The following is a 16,141-nucleotide window of genomic DNA, read 5'->3' on the forward strand; positions in this document are numbered from 1 at the left end:
GGGGCAGGAGGTGGTGGACAGGATCTCCTGAGGGGAGCACAAAGAATGAGAAGTAAGTGGACCACTGATGGAATCTCTGCTGATCCGATAGTTACAAGACATGCTGAGTCAAAAGAATCTGAAAGGGGACTAAAATCAAACATTCAGAGATATAGGAATAATTATATTTATTCTTTAAAAAATGCATACAAAATATTAAGGATTCCTCACTTTACAATAGCTGGACACTATTTCTTGTCATATTATATGCCTAACATAATAGAGCCCCATCTAGAGATTTTTTTTTTCAACGAGGATCAACAACACATACTTAAAACAACTTTATTATGGCATCATTACTATACATAGATGGTCCCCAATTTATGATGGTTCGACTTATGATTTTTCAACTTTACAATGGTGCGAAAGCGATATGCATTCAGTAGAAACTGTAATTCAAATTTTGAACTTTGATCTTTTCCTGGGCTAGCGATATATGGTACGATGCTCTCCTGATGCTGGGCAGTGGCAGCAAGCACAGCTCCCAGTCAGCCACGGGATCATGGGGTAAATGACCAATACTTAAAACCGTTCTGTACCCATACAACCATTCTGTTTGTCATTTTCTGTTTGTACAGTATTCGATAAATTACACAGATATTCAACACTTTATTATAAAATAGGCTTTAGATGATTTTGCCCAACTGTAGGTTAATGTAAGCGTTCTGAGCACATTTAAGGTAGGGTAGGCTAAGCTATGATGTTTGGTAGGTTAGGTGTATTAAGTGCATTTTTGACTTGATGGGTTTATTGGGATGTAACCCCATCATAAGTCAAGGAAGATCTGTGTGGAGCTGTACTTTTCACATCAAGTTAAATTCTTTGAAGAAAGTCTTAATGACTAAAATTGTACAGATCATAGGGCAAGAAAACTAGTCTAACAGAGTCAATAAAAAATATTTCAGGACAACTATACTATATTTTCAGACCATACTAAAACTATCTTAGAAAATTATTTACAACTTCATCACAGTATAAACACTCTAAACTTTAAAATAAGTCTATGAATTTTATACAAAAATATTCTAAAGTACAAATATAAATTAAACAGTGAATAAAACATTCACCACGTCCAGTGAAAGCTATTATTAAGAATATATTCTAGGTGGTAAAATTTAAAGTGATAACCACAAAACAGTGTTTCATTAATCATTCATAATTTTATATGTTTTAGTAGTAATCATAACGTTTAGAATTTCATTGTAAAATATTCATTTTTACAAATGCAAGATATACAATTTTCCTACACAGATCCTTTCTCTCTTTAGCTTGTGTAAAAAAGCAACAAAGTGATAAAAATTTCTTAGTCAAAAGTTGACGTGCCATGTAAAGTATATAAATGGTAAAATTTTCAAAAACTCTTATCCTTAGCTGATTCCTTGGAAACAGTCATATGTTGTACATAAGATAAAAAACACACTGCTACAGGGTATCTACTCAATCTAAAAATAATGTTCCCAAACTTTAGAAAATGTTAAGTACCAAATTTTCTTTAAAAGCCATTGTTTTATGAATAACTGAACAAAACATTTGCATTTAAATAATTTTGGTATGAAATATCTTTGGAATAATATAAGAAGCATCTCGCCAAGAGGCATCATTTTGTTATGTAAAAAATAAGCATGTCTCATGGTTTAATAATTAACCCACAATGCTACAAATGACTATTTTAAAACAATGTTATTTACAGTTACGTTTTTACCTTGAGGTACTCATTTTGCATTTGGCTAGATGTTTTTAAAAATTAAAAGGTAGATGTGTGACCTAGTAATATGCCAATTTTAATTTTCTAAGAAGTTGTGTTAAAATGCCATTAAAATATACATATCCTAGTTACCAACCACATTCTTACAGAGAAAATGCAGGTTGAACTTACTACTGTGCAAACAATTGCACTTTTGTTCCAGCTTTGGTTTCTCCCGTTCTATTGAGTGACACACATGGCATTTCGAGGGTAATTAACTGTGGATACCAGAACAGCAATGAACAACTGAACACATCCCTAAGACTTCTACTTTGGAACAGAGTAAATACTGATACCGGCAAAATTTTAAATGGCTCATTTTTCATAAAACATTAGTGCAAATTAGCAAACTTTCAGAAGAATTTAGTCATGGAAAGTAGGAAACAAAATCTCATCTTCATTCACTCCGTGTTCATATCGAACTGAAGAGAAGCCCGCCCAGCGCAAACGGTTCCTCTGCAGGAGGAACCAGATCAGTCCGCTGATGAGAGCCAAGACGCTTAGCACAGCAAATGCGATAGCGACTCCTCTGTAATCAGGGCCTAGAAGAGGGAGAGGATTGAGGTTGGAGGAGAGAATATAAAAAGGATCATTATTGATTTTGTTCTTTAGGCTGTGTGTCACATTCATAAACCCTGTACGAATTAGATACAATAAGCACCTGATTGTTTCATAGCCTTAACGCAGAATTCAAACTCATCATCCAATACATAAGTGCTTTCTTTTCAAATTTATCTGTTTTCCTTTTCATTCAAATCCTCTTCATTGCTAAAGCAATTTTCTTCCAAAGAAATTACAGCACTATCATAATCCTCACTTTCCCTTACCATCACCCTTTTCAGAATACAACTCTCAGTAAATTACCTTACTTTGATAGCAAATTACTAAAAGTTGTAAATTTTTGTGTTTGACTTATCTAGGGCCAAATGAAGTATTATTTCTTTAAAATCATTTAGGCCTTCAGGATGACCTCATTTAGTTCCTAGTTATTCAATTTCAAATGGTGTCCCAGGCCGGTTCTCTGCATGCTGCCCAAATGGACTCATTCTGTCCCATGGCTTTAAATACCCTCTCTCTGCTGACCTCCCTTCTCTTGCATATGTCCAGCTGCATGCTAGACATTCCCTACGGATATCTCATCTCCATATGGATAGCTCAAAATGCCAAAACAGAGCTCTTGGTTTACACCACCTTAACCCTGCTCCCACTCACCCCGCAAAATCTTCCAGTTGCTTTCCATTCCACTCAGGATAGAACCTGAACTCTCGACCCTTTCTTCCAGAGCCCTAACCGTCTGGCACCTGCCTACCTTCCAGCTCTTGAATGCTCATGGATTCTGCCTTAGGATCTTTGATCCAACTGGTACCTCTGCCTGGTGTGCTCTCCCCTGATCTTTGCTTGGCTGGCCTTTCAGATCTCAGCTTCAATGTCTCCACTCTTAGATGTCTTCCCTGATAACCCAGTCTAGAGTAGCCATCCCCCTAGTCTTGATCACACAGAGTTTATAACTATTTGATATTTTCCTCATTTTATTTATTTATTTATTTATTTATTTATTTATTTATTTATTCCCCCAAAGCCCCAGTAGATAGTTGTATGTCATAGTTGCACATCCCTCTAGTTGCTGTATGTGGGACGTGGCCTCAGCATGGCTGGAGAAGCGGTGCTTCGGTGCGCGCCCGGGACCGAACCCCGGCTGCCAGCAGCAGAGTGCGCACACTTAACCACTAAGCCACGGGGCCGGCCCTTCCTCACTTTAAAAAATGGACCTGCTTGTTTACTTACTATCTGTTTTCCTCCACTGGATTGTAAGCTCTGTGAGAAAAGGTATCTTATTTGTCTTGTTCACAGGTGCACTCCAGTTCACAGAACAGGGCATGACATATAGCAGACACTCTAACTATTTGCTGAATCAAAGAGTGATTATATAGAAACCGATCACCTAGAATTGGGGTTTTATCTTTTAAACTAGTACACCAAAATGGCCATTTTTTATGGTAGATCTTTAAAAATCTTGCTGTGAAAAAGTTAGACTCTTTCTCTAGAAATGAAGTTATTAAGATTTTTATGGTTATTTTATGTATCAATTCATGATGAAACACAAGTTCAAATTATGATTTCCTACAGATACCCAGGACATTTTAAGTAATTAAATCCAGTTTTGCATTGCTGTTAGGTTAATCATGAGTTTTATGGGAATGAGGAGAAAGGAAGCAAACTAACTGAAGAATTAGATCTTTGAGCTTTTACATATTCAAACCATAGAATAAAATATAGCTTAAGAAGATTTTCAAGGAAATGACCTCCTTCATACTCTGGCAGCTTCCGTTTTTCTTAGGAAAGAATTATACAAAGTTTAGACTCTTTAGTAGTTTCCTCTGGGAGTCCTAGACATCTTGTGCATTTACTGTCTTTTGTAACCTATTTTTCTGAGGGACAGCATCTCTGACTTAATCAAGATTTTCTGGATATACTTCAAGGATTAAATACTTTAGGACCAAGTACAAAACTTTGCATATAATTGAACTGTACATTTATTTCCTGACCTGTTCTGCAAAAATGTTCCTTAAAGACAGGTTTCGTACTTACCCAGAGGAACTCTGCAGACAACTCTTCCGTAGCCATTCGAACATTCAACTTTCATCCAAGTTTCATTTGAAGCTAACAAGATGCTACATTTTCCACCACCACTCTTATTTCTATTTGCCCATTTCACAAATGTCACTTTTGATCCATCTAACCAATTCCAAGACTGATCTAAAGAAAGAAATTAAGTACGACTATGTTTATTGCAACTAAATTACTAAGGTAAAAAGGCATGCGGCTCATACAACTCATTTACTTAGAACTATGCTGTGCCACTATTTAAAATGAAATTTATTAAAAGTGGAAAAATGTAAACATCATTCTATCAGTTGCACTTGTCACATTTCAAGTGCTCAACAGCCATGCGTGGCTAGTGACTACTATATTGGACTATACAATGCAGATATAGAACAATTTCATTTTTGCAGAAAGTTCAGTTAGCACTGATATAGAATGTGGTGTTTTGATTAAAGAGCAGAATGCTTGCACATTTATTACGTGAGGGATATATTTCTAAAGACCTGTATCCCCCTCCCTCTCTTCCTCCAACTAAAAAACTCATATCGTTAAAGATGTGCTGGTGGGGAGGAAGGATCCAGGAGGGTCTCCCCACCATGACTCCATTTTTGTTTTCCAGCGGAGGCAGCACCACCTTGTGGTGATAGTGTAAACACAATTTATAATTCAGTTAGATGGCCAACTTTGAATCCATTCACTTTTTGACAAGTACTTAATATTTTGGAATTCATGTTTATTTTAATTATTTAGAATTCAACTTTGCATAAAATGTGAAACAGATTCCTACTCTTCTATCAGCTTTGTACTAACTCATTATCAATTCCAAGTTCACTCAAACCTTATATCTATTATTTCTTATTGAAAAATTCTTCCACAAATCTTTTTGAATCAGTTCTCTGCAATTTTACTAACCTAGTTTGAAAAATAAATCACTATTAAGACTTAATTTTGCTCTATGGTAAAAATGTTCCAAGAGGGAAGGGAATGACAAGAAGAGAACTTTCTGAATAACAGAGTTATAAGCGGCAAAAGCACAGGGTGATAGACACTAGAACTCTAAGGGAAGTAAGTGATGGGTTCCTTGTGGGGACACAGGGGACATAGATACTGCTATAGGAGAAAAAAATATCCTGTTGATCTAGGCGTTGTAAGTCTCTACAACAATTCCAGTTGATTTAACCTGATTTTCATTTCATTAGTGTTTCCATCATTACTAATAAGTCACTCACTTATTCATTCGGAATTTATTAGCTTCCAAAACAGCTAGGAGACCTAGCTTATTCATCAATAAGAAGCAGTTCAATTGGCCACCACTTGACATTCCTTAGCAAGGCTGACTTGGTATTTAGGACAAGTTAGAACTCTGTCTGCACAGTGCACTCACGAATATGTCACTTACCAGCAGATTGTTGAGCTAATCCAAGCCAAACTCTCATGGTAATATTATTATTTTCCCTCATCAGTCTGCTCACGAATTTATTCTCATCTTCGTCTTCTATGGTAACAATAGTTGCAGAATGATCTGTTGAAGGAAAACAAATCTCAAACTAATTAGCTTTATGCAAACTAGGGAAGTGGTTTATTTTCAAGAAGCCATTTGAAAAAGAACTATCATGATCAAGATCTTTGAGAAATTCAAATTTTACACAATGTTTTAAAAATCCGATATTTATGTCAGATTTTTAAAAGTATAACATTAATAGCTTCTAGATTGAAACTTCATAGATAGAAATTTTGTTTCTTCAAAATGTTTACCTGGTAATATTTTTTGATTTTGGAACTGCTTATCCCGTGAGACCTCTGTGTATGAACACCTAGTCATAAGAAGTGGGGTATGTGAGGGTAGAGATGCGGGCTCCCCTATAGATTTTCAGTACTCTCTCTTCAACAACCACTTCTGTATAATAACTCAGCTTTAAATTTGCTACTGTTAAAATGAAAATAAAAGCAATAGGTTTGGGATATTGGAGAGCACTGGTTTCCTTTTAATATTACTTTATATTGTCACTTCCTAAATATGGTATGGAATTGAATGAGTGGGTATTCTTGAAGTTTAGGTCATGCTAAACCCACAGAGAAAATAGTGTTATTGCCAGTACTGGGTACGGGATAGAAATAAAATAATAACTAGACAGGGAAATCAATCCTAAATGGAATCAAATAGTGTTCAACAGTAACAGGCCTCTCCGTACTTGACCTAAAGCATTTCTTTCATGGTGGAGGGTATTTAAAGAAGGGCAAAGGAAAGCCTTACTCCTTTATCAATCACCACAGAGTGCCGGTACTTTATACGTTACCTTGTTTAATGTTACATAACCCTGTAGAGGAAGGGATTATCGCTGTTTTACACATGAGGAAACTGAGCCTCAAGGAGATTAAGTAAACTGGTCAAGTTTACACAGCTAGCCAGTTATAGAATTAGAAAGTCAACCTCAATCTTTCTAATAATAACAGTTTTGAATGCTCACTATCTGCAGGGCACTGTGCTATATTTGCATGCATTATCTCATTTCATTCATTCCTACAACAACCCAACCTTTACCCAACCTTTGCAGACTATTTTCATTCTCACTGCTCAGATGAGAAAAGAGAAACAATTATGTAACTTCCACAATATCACTCAGCTAGTAAGTGTGGGAGCTGGGATTTGAACCCAGATCTGTCTGCCTCCAAGGCTTAAGTGCTTAACCCCCACACTACAATGACAGTAAACCTTTCTAATTTCTCCTTTAGGAGCAAGAGGCTTCTGACTTTCAGAACATACATATAGTTCACAACAGTTCCCATCACACATGTGTATATATATATATATATATATATATATACATACATACATATATATACACACGCATAACACGCAACACTTTCCACACAAAAATTCCCATCATATAGTTAAGCAGTAACAAGGAGATTTTTAAATCAGTCTAGTGTCTCTATGACAGTTAGCAAAATAAATGGGATAAATGCCATCTGCTTGGCTAAACTGGTACCCAAGGATGCAGGTCTTTGAAATAACTCCAGGTGGTCTCCCTACAAGTCATTTCACAGTTTGACTACAGGCTAAATTTATCGTGGGAGCAGCAATCATTGCTGCTCTTTCTAAAATACTTAAATCTGAAGACAAAAAGTCCTGTTCCTTGTGGTGTTCAGAGGCTGTGGGCCATTCCTATTGCAGAATGAATGAAAGAACAACTCATGGTTCTTTGATTTTGTTACCCTGGTCAGGCTAAGCTTACTTATTAATAATTAAGTAACGGAAAATATACAATTTTGTATTTACTACTTAACCAACTTTACAAAAAATTTACCTCTTAATCCCTTCATCTAAGCATATCTAGCTATATTTAAAACCATTTCATTTATCAGTATTTTCATATATCAGTTCACTTAGCAATTTTTGATTCTACGTCTTCCCACTTTTATTTTCCATGTACTTATTCTCAAATTGAGCATTTTTATAATGGCTAGTCCAATATTCCATTGAGCTCATATATCACAAGATACTTAACCCCACCACTCGGCAATTAGGTTATAATAATATAAATAGTGAGTGCTTTAAAAATATTTTCAAAAATATAATTATTATTTCAAATTACTTCCTTAAGAAAAAATCCAATGATTAAATTATTGAGTCAAAGAAAATCAATGAATTTTAACTCACCAAGTTTTGAACAAAACTCTTTGGCTTCTGAGAAACTATGTAATGCCTGGTCAGACATGTAACAGTGGTCCTTGTACTGGATCCACTGTGACTCATTCCCTTTCACTGCTGGACATCTTGATGAGTGTGTATGAGAGGACATCTCTTGAGCTGTAAAAATATTAGACATAACTGTAAAAATGCACGGAAAAAATGATTGACTTTTAAAAACTCATTAAATGTCCCAATTTGAAACTGTGGTTCCTGTACGTAAGAAGCATTCAACTCAATACACACACCAGAGAAAGCTACAGCCCACACTCTAAGAGTATACATTCTAATTAGCTTTTTAGAACACCATTTTTAAAACTTAGAGGATAGAGGAAAGTACTTAGCCCTCTAAGATGGATTTAGACTAAAGTAAAAACAATTGGAAAGACAGAATAGGAAAAGAAGCAAAGATAGGCCTGTAACTACTTTGAAATAATAATTAACATTCTCTTTTTCTTTGGATTCCTTTTTATTTTGATAATGTAAGCCTAGTTTTGCCTTGCTATATCAAGAACTACTTTAAAAAATCACACCCACAAGTGAAAATTTGGTAATTTGTTTACAAAGCACAGTATATCAGCACAGCAAAATCTGTCTCAAATAAAAAAAAGACTAGGTGTGGCTTCTCAGCTCTTAAAAATTCCTCTGGTTTCCATTTAAACTGCTTAATTTTTAATTGTGCTGTGTTACACAAGAAGCCTGTGTTCCTCAACACCTATTGTTAATTCCACAAGAAGAGAGCATGAGAACTGGAAAGTAAATTATCAGCATCCTATTGGTGAGGTACAGATAATCTGAATCAAGAATCTGACGTGGTATGGTCAGTAATCTCAACCCAAACTACTGCTTTGTATGCATTATGTACAGTTTGGGTGTCCTTCAGTAACAGAGGACTGCTTTTTTCTCTATGTCTTGGTTTGGTAGAGTTCTTCTTATTTGTGGTCCCTGTGATTCCAGAAGAATGGCTGCTGCCATTTCTTTCTTCGTGAAGGGACTGTCTGATGGCTCTTAATTCCTTCTTCTGCTATCTTCTGTTTCTCCAGCTGGGCTTGATGTTTTTAGAACTTTAGTTCTTTGATTGGCTTTTGCCTCCACTCTTCCCACTGATGCCACTAGTTTGAGCTCTCAGTCTTCCTTCAGTTTGACAGGTGATAACTCCTGGGTAAGTTTCCTAGTTGCTGATGATCAAAACATCTGCCACATTCATCTGTAAAGTCTGTAGGACTTGTGACAACTATTCATTAATGCTGCTGGTGGAGGGAGACATTACTAGTAAGTTCTTGCTTTTACCACCTCATGAAAATAGTTGCTTTGCCAAAAATATACTGCTGACTACTCCATCACGGCACAAGGCAATGATGTGTGCTGCTTTATTAGATGCAAAACATGTTGAACACTGGCTACCAATGCATGGTTAGGACTGGTGGACTTTTCTGAATGGCTTCGCTTTTTTTGTAATTCATCTTATACTGGGAACATATGGAGATGCCTTATCTTCAAAGTCTATTTGTTTCTAGTCCAGTCTGCAACTGGGCTGGCTTAGGCTGCATACATTTTCTTTCTTTAATGTTCTCCATGGAGTTTTGCTTCCAATTCTTGCATTTTATTTTTCTGCAAGGGCCAAGTTTGCTATATTCTGGTTCAAGAAGGTTCAATTTTTTTTTATTGTGGTAAAACACATATAAAATTTACCATCATAACTATTTTTAAGTGTACAGTTCAGTGGCATTAAGTACATTCACATTATTGTGCAACCATCACCACCATCCATCTCCAGAACTTTTTCATCTTGCAAAACTGAAACTCTGTACCCATTAAATAATAACTCCCCATTCCTTTCTCTCCCCAGCAACCACCATTCTACTTTCTGTCTCTATGAATTTGACAACTCTAGGTACCTCATATATGTGGAATCACACAGTATTTGTCCTTTTGTGACTGACTTATTTCACTTAGCATAATGTATTCAAGGTTCATCCATGTTATATTATGTGTCAGAATTTCCTTCCTTTTTAAGGCTGAATAATATTCCATAGTATGTATATACCACATTTTGCTTATCCATTCATCTGTCAATGGACACTTGGGTTGCTTCTTCCTTATGGCTATTGTGAATAATGCTGCTAAGAACATGGTTGTACAATTATCTGTTCTAGTTCCTGCTTTCACTTTTTTAAATTTTAATTAATTAATTAATTTATTTATTTATTTTTGTGAGGAAGATCAGCCCTGAGGTAACATCCATGCCAATCCTCCTCTATTTGCTGAGGAAGACTGGCCCTGGGCTAACATCCGTGCCCATCTTCCTCTACTTTATATGGGATGCCGCCACAGCATGGCCTGTCAAGTGGTGCATTGGTGTGTGCCTGGGATCTGAACCCGGGCCGCCAGCAGCGAAGCGCACACTTAACTGCTGTGCCACAGGGCTGGCCCCTGCTTTCACTTCTTTTGGGTATATACCCAGAAATGGAATTGCTGGATCATAAGGTAATTCTACGTTAAGTATTTTGAGGAATCACCATACCATTTTCCACAGTGGCTACACACCATTTTATATTCCCACAAGCAATGCACAAGGGTTCTAATTTCTCCACATCCTCACTAACACTTGTTCTTTTCTTTTTTTGAAGGTTCAGTTTTTTAAGTTTGTTCTTATATTATTTTCCCAGGGCTGCCATAATAAATTACCACAAACTTGGTTGCTTAAAACAATAGAAATTTATTTTCTCACAGTTCTGGAGGCCAGAAGTCTCAAAATGTGTCAGCAGGGTTGGTTCTTTCTGGAGGCTCTGATGGAGAATCTGTTTCACGCCTCTCTCTTACCTTCTGGTGGTGCTGGCAATCCTTGGCTTATAGCTGCATCACTGCAATCTCTGCCTCTGTGGTCAAATGGCCTTCTTCCTCTGTGTGTCTCTGTCTCTCCTCTTACAAGGACATCAGTCATTGGATTTTAGGCCTATACTTGTATAACCTCATCTTAACTAATTACATCTGCAAAGGTCACATTCTGAGCTTCTGGGTGGACATGAATTTTGGGGGGCACTATTCAGCCCATACAGCACTGAATTTGTGTTTGATCACGTTGTCATTCTCCTTCATCCTGTAAAGTCTGTTTCTCTAACACAGGTGTCCTCTTCATTTCTGCATGCTTTATTGTATTTCTCATGTATTCCAACTGATTTTCCAAAAGATTACATTTATTTTCTGTACCTAACAACTGAGATGTCAGTTCTTGATTGTGCCTTTATTTCTCATTCTTTGTATCATTTTTCCTTTCTTGTGTTTACTTGTTTCTCTAGATAAGGTTTTCACATTTTCTTCTGCCTCAGTCTGTTCAATTCTAAATGTTGAATCTTCTCTTGAGGATTCTTCAGAGCAGAGAACATGGCAAGCATTGAGAACCAGAAGCTTCAGAGACTAACGCTGCCACTATCTCTTGGCCTGCCCAGCAGCCTCTGCAGCTCCTGGGTGGTCTAGGTTCTTGTGCTCTTCCTCAGGGTTAATGCTCCACCCGCCAGGGGCGAACCCAAGTCCAGCCTCTGATGGAAGGGGCACTTTCCTTAGATTTTAAGGAAATCATGCAAGTTTGGAAAACGCTTAGTTACACCAAGTTAAGCAGATTTCTTTACTATAGAAACTCTCAGAGCCATCAATATGGTAAATCACCTGAGGTACTTCCCAGATTTATATGCCATGGAACCCTTTTTTAAAGGAACAGCTCAGCCTTCGAAAAACATTGCTAAATGAAATTAAAATTCACAAATGCTAGGGCCAGCCCAGTGGCCTAGTGGTTAAGTTTGGCGTGCTCTGCTTTAGTGGCTCCGGTTTGGTTCGTGGGCACGGACCTACACCACTCATCCAGCAGTGGCCATGCTGTGGTGGCAGTTCTCATACAAAAAGAGGAAGATTGGCAGTGGATGTTAGCTCAGCACAAATATTCCTCAGCAAAAAAAAAAATCACAAATTCTAGAGTAAACTACTTACCTAGTGATAGAACAATTGAGAATCTTTGGGAATAAATTCTCTGAATGGGTATGTCGAATTTGTTTTTCTTCACAAGGTATCAAAATTATTTTTACAGGACTTGTGAATAAACCTTATTTAAAATTCATTAAAAATTCCTTTGAGTATTTATTGTGTATATAAAACAAATGTCATATTTTAGTAAATATACAGTTATTCAAAATCATGTCTTACGTTTTGTAGGTTTATAACAAATAGCACCATCCTTAACAGAGTTGCATTTTTCATGTTTCCAAATTCCGTTTGGATCCAAGATAACACAATTTCCAGCAGATTTTTTATCTTTCCATGGGGTGTAGTCAAATGCACTGCCATCAGACCATTCAAAACTTGATTCACTTCCCTGTTTTAAGAATAATAGAGATAACCTGAACTCAGATGTATGACTTCAAAAACAACATTAAGAAGAACACACATACTTTAAGAAATATGGGAATGGAGTGTTAATTATTTGCTTATAAGTGTTGTAGGTCTGGACCTATTTGTAAAATCAGAGATTTACTTTTGATGCATTGATTTGAGACATTGCTCTGGCACAATTTAAGTAGGACTTTAAATTTGAAGATAGAGTTACTATACCCTGTCTCTAGATTTATTTTTTTTAAGGATGAGTTGTATAACGCTTGAAATTAAATGACATGCAAATGGCTTCCATTTGTCACAGCTGCAGATTTACAATCTCATCCTTCATATGATTCTGAATATTGTTTTTTGTGTTTTATAGTTTTTGGACTTGTGTCTCTGACTACATTTTTTCATATTACAGAAGCCATCAAGCAGCAGGGGGCTGGAAGAGGAAAATATTTCCCAAGAAACTCATACAGGAAGATTACTTTTGATTTTTCCTTGATTTTATGATCCTAATTTGCCATTCTATATTTTATTTTCCCCACTTTGTTCTAAAGATTATTTAAATTAGGCCTTCTATTCTAATCTCAATAGATGTCTATTTTCTGTATATTAGATATTATTATAGGTACATGAATATGCTAATTAATAGGATTGAAATAGTGCACAAAAGATGAGTTTAGCAGCAGAATATTATTCTCAAATGGTGCTAATTTCTAGAGGGAATGTGGGAAGAAAATATACATTTATTAGTCCTAACATTAAGAATTTTACTTGACACTTTACATAAATTTTTGTGTTAATATTCACTATCATCCTATATTAAGGAAAATATTATCATCCCCATTTTACAGATGAGGAAATAAGCTTGCAAAGGTTAAATAACTTGCCCATCATCACCCAACATGTGACTGGAAGACCTCCCAGTAGTACTGGAACTCAGGTGTTTCTGATTCTGTGCTATTCCCTTTTCACCAGCTTTCTAATTGGTCTGCCCCAAATAGGTTACAGAGGTGTTGAGATATTTATCTACTGGGCCCTTGGGATGGCCTGGCAGTTTCTAGGGCAGCTGCAGTCCCAGCCATTTGCCCCAGTGCACTCTACAAATATAATTTTCTATTTGTTCCATGTTGTGAAAAGATAAGAAAGCACTACGCTATGCAAATTGAGTCCCAGGACTTAATCTGATGTTAGACTTTGAATTAATATTTTATGCTCAAATTTCCAACCCTCTAACATATATGGAAAATTTCTGGAAAACAAAACAAGACTTACGTCATGACTTGAGAGCCCAACCCATAGTGGAAATCCGTCACGCTTTACGATATCTTCCAGAAAGAGCTGGCCATTTTGGTTATGAACACTTGCCAAATGACCTCCACTTTGAGAACACATGTTTAATGCTTCATACCATGTTACCTTTCTTTGAATCACATTATAAATACCATCTTCATATGGAATAAACTGTGGCAGAGTAGTATTATATTCTTCCTTGTAGTCAACTATAACATTTAAATTAAAAGTGTTAGTAATTAAATTTAAATTATTTAAAATACATATTTTGGGTAAGACTGGAATGCAATCATTTCAAAAGTTAAATAAAACTGGGTTTCCCGGGGCCGGCCCGGTGGCGCAAGCGGTTAAGTGCGCGCGCTCTGCTGCGGCGGCCCGGGGTTCGCTGGTTCGGATCCCAGGCGCGCACCAACGCACTGCTTGGCAAGCCATGCTGTGGCGGCGTCCCATATAAAGTGGAGGAAGATGGGCACAGATGTTAGCCCAGGGCCGTCTTCCTCAGCAAAAAAAGAGGAGGATTGGCGGATGTTAGCACAGGGCTGATCTCCTCACAAAAAAAAAACAAAAACAAAAACTGGGTTTCCCATTAATAAGGGAGGTCAAACGCATGCTTTATTTTTCTTATTGCCACGGCACATATAGTAGACTCTTAAATATTACAGTTGTCTGGTTGATTAAAAAAAGGCATAAACATCATCTTTCATTTAAGGAGCTCACATATTAATTGGGGACAGAAAACAACACCTGAAAAGAGGGCAAAACAATTAACCACTAGAATATGTGTGACTAACTAGAGAAGGAGAGATTCATCTGTTAAGGGAGTCAGAAGGCCTGTTTGATAAATTAGGGCTCCAGAGATTAGGTAGGTCAATTTAGGACTAAAAAGAAATAAGTAACCAGAAAGTAAGCTAAAAATAAACAAACAACAACAACAACAAAACCACAATGATGAGAGTATTTCAAAGGGACATAGGAGCCAAGTGAAAGAGTTCCCAATGGCCAAAGCTGGAACAATTTGAGCAAAATGTGAAATAATGTAGTATTTTGGATTATAATCCAAAGGATAAAATAAATAACCATAAGCCCATACTGATATAAATAAATGACTGAATAAATTTAAAAATGGGGGAGAATAGACAAATCTCCTGTGCAGTAGAATTCCAAATAATATATATAGATAACTTCCTGCTCAGGAAGGTAGAAAATAACTCTCCACACTGCAAGTGTAGACTGAGTATAGTGACTTCCTTACAAAAAGTATGGTATAGAAAGGGGAAAAAACAGTAACTTTGCAGTGGAGAAAGCTGACAAACATTACCTAGGTTAAAATCAACAGTGATAAGTCATGTTGATAGCGTATACTCTTCATATGATGTGATGAGAAAGACACTTTACCTCTGTGGTTTTTCCCTAAACTTCAAACCCATAACCCCAGTTTAATCATGAGAAAAACAACAGCCAACCCAAACTGAGGGACATGCTATAAAATACGTGACCAGTGCTCCTCAAAACTGTCAAGGTCATCAAAAGCAAGAAAAGTCTGAGAAACTATCACAGCCAAGAGGAACCTAAGGAGACATGATGACTAAATGTAACATGGCATCATGGATGGAATCCTGAGCAGAAAAAGGACATTAAGTAAAAACTAAGGAAATCTGAATCATGTACGGACTTGAGTGAGCAATAATCTATCAGTTTGCTTTATTAGTTGTGACAAATGTACCAGACTAATGTAAGATGTCAACAATAGGGGAAACTGGTTATGGTGTATGTGAGAACTCTCTGTACTATCTTTACAACTTTTCTGTAAATCTAAAACTATTCTAAAATGAAAAGTTTATTAAAAATGTTAAAAAAAGGGGCCAGCCCCGTGGCTTAGCAGTTAAGTGCGCACGCTCCGCTGCTGGTGGCCCGGGTTCTGATCTGGGCGCGCACCGACGCGCCGCTTCTCCGGCCATGCTGAGGCCGAGTCCCACATACAGCAACTAGAAGGATGTGCAACTATGACATACAACTATCTGCTGGGGCTTTGGGGAAAGAAAAGGAGGAAGATTGGCAATAGATGTTAGCTCAGAGCAGGTCTTCCTCAGCAAAAAGAGGAGGATTAGCATGGATGTTAGCTCAGGGCTGATCTTCCTCAAAAAAATAAATAAATAAATAAATAAAAATGTTAAAAAAAAAAGAAAGAAGGTAGCAGACTTCTTGGTGGGAAAAAACCACAAATAAAGGTGCAAATGAGGATGGGCGTATATTGTACATGGGACAATGAAGAGATCAGTCTGACAGAAAAAGATCTTTACTGAGCTGAGAATGGGAAAAAATGGGGGCTGAGAGAAAGCCTAGAATTTTAGAATAGACCTTGGTTTCTAAAAAGTCTCAAAAGCTTACATGGACTCAAA

General features: G+C 36.8%; 1 protein-coding gene and 1 pseudogene across 2 annotated transcripts in view; both read right to left on the bottom strand.

Annotated features, from left to right (window-relative positions):
* LY75 (lymphocyte antigen 75) overlaps positions 1-16,141 on the bottom strand; it is a 120,472-nt gene that overhangs the window by 32,527 nt on the left and 71,804 nt on the right. The window contains exons 30-35 of one of the 2 annotated variants that reach the window (XM_058549064.1): positions 13,725-13,951; positions 12,276-12,444; positions 8,049-8,198; positions 5,787-5,909; positions 4,373-4,540; positions 161-2,325 (exon numbers count right to left, since the gene is read on the bottom strand). In XM_058549064.1, the coding sequence (XP_058405047.1) occupies positions 2,147-2,325; positions 4,373-4,540; positions 5,787-5,909; positions 8,049-8,198; positions 12,276-12,444; positions 13,725-13,951 (1,016 nt within the window). In that variant the 3' untranslated portion in view covers positions 161-2,146. Of the gene's footprint in view, positions 1-160; positions 2,326-4,372; positions 4,541-5,786; positions 5,910-8,048; positions 8,199-12,275; positions 12,445-13,724; positions 13,952-16,141 lie in introns of those variants that run through there. The other variant, XM_058549066.1, reaches the window with a different exon arrangement.
* Positions 8,878-11,464, bottom strand: LOC131411042 (centrosomal protein of 57 kDa-like; annotated as a pseudogene).

Source organism: Diceros bicornis, chromosome 10 (assembly GCF_020826845.1).
Source record: "Diceros bicornis minor isolate mBicDic1 chromosome 10, mDicBic1.mat.cur, whole genome shotgun sequence".
Lineage (NCBI taxonomy): Eukaryota > Metazoa > Chordata > Mammalia > Perissodactyla > Rhinocerotidae > Diceros > Diceros bicornis.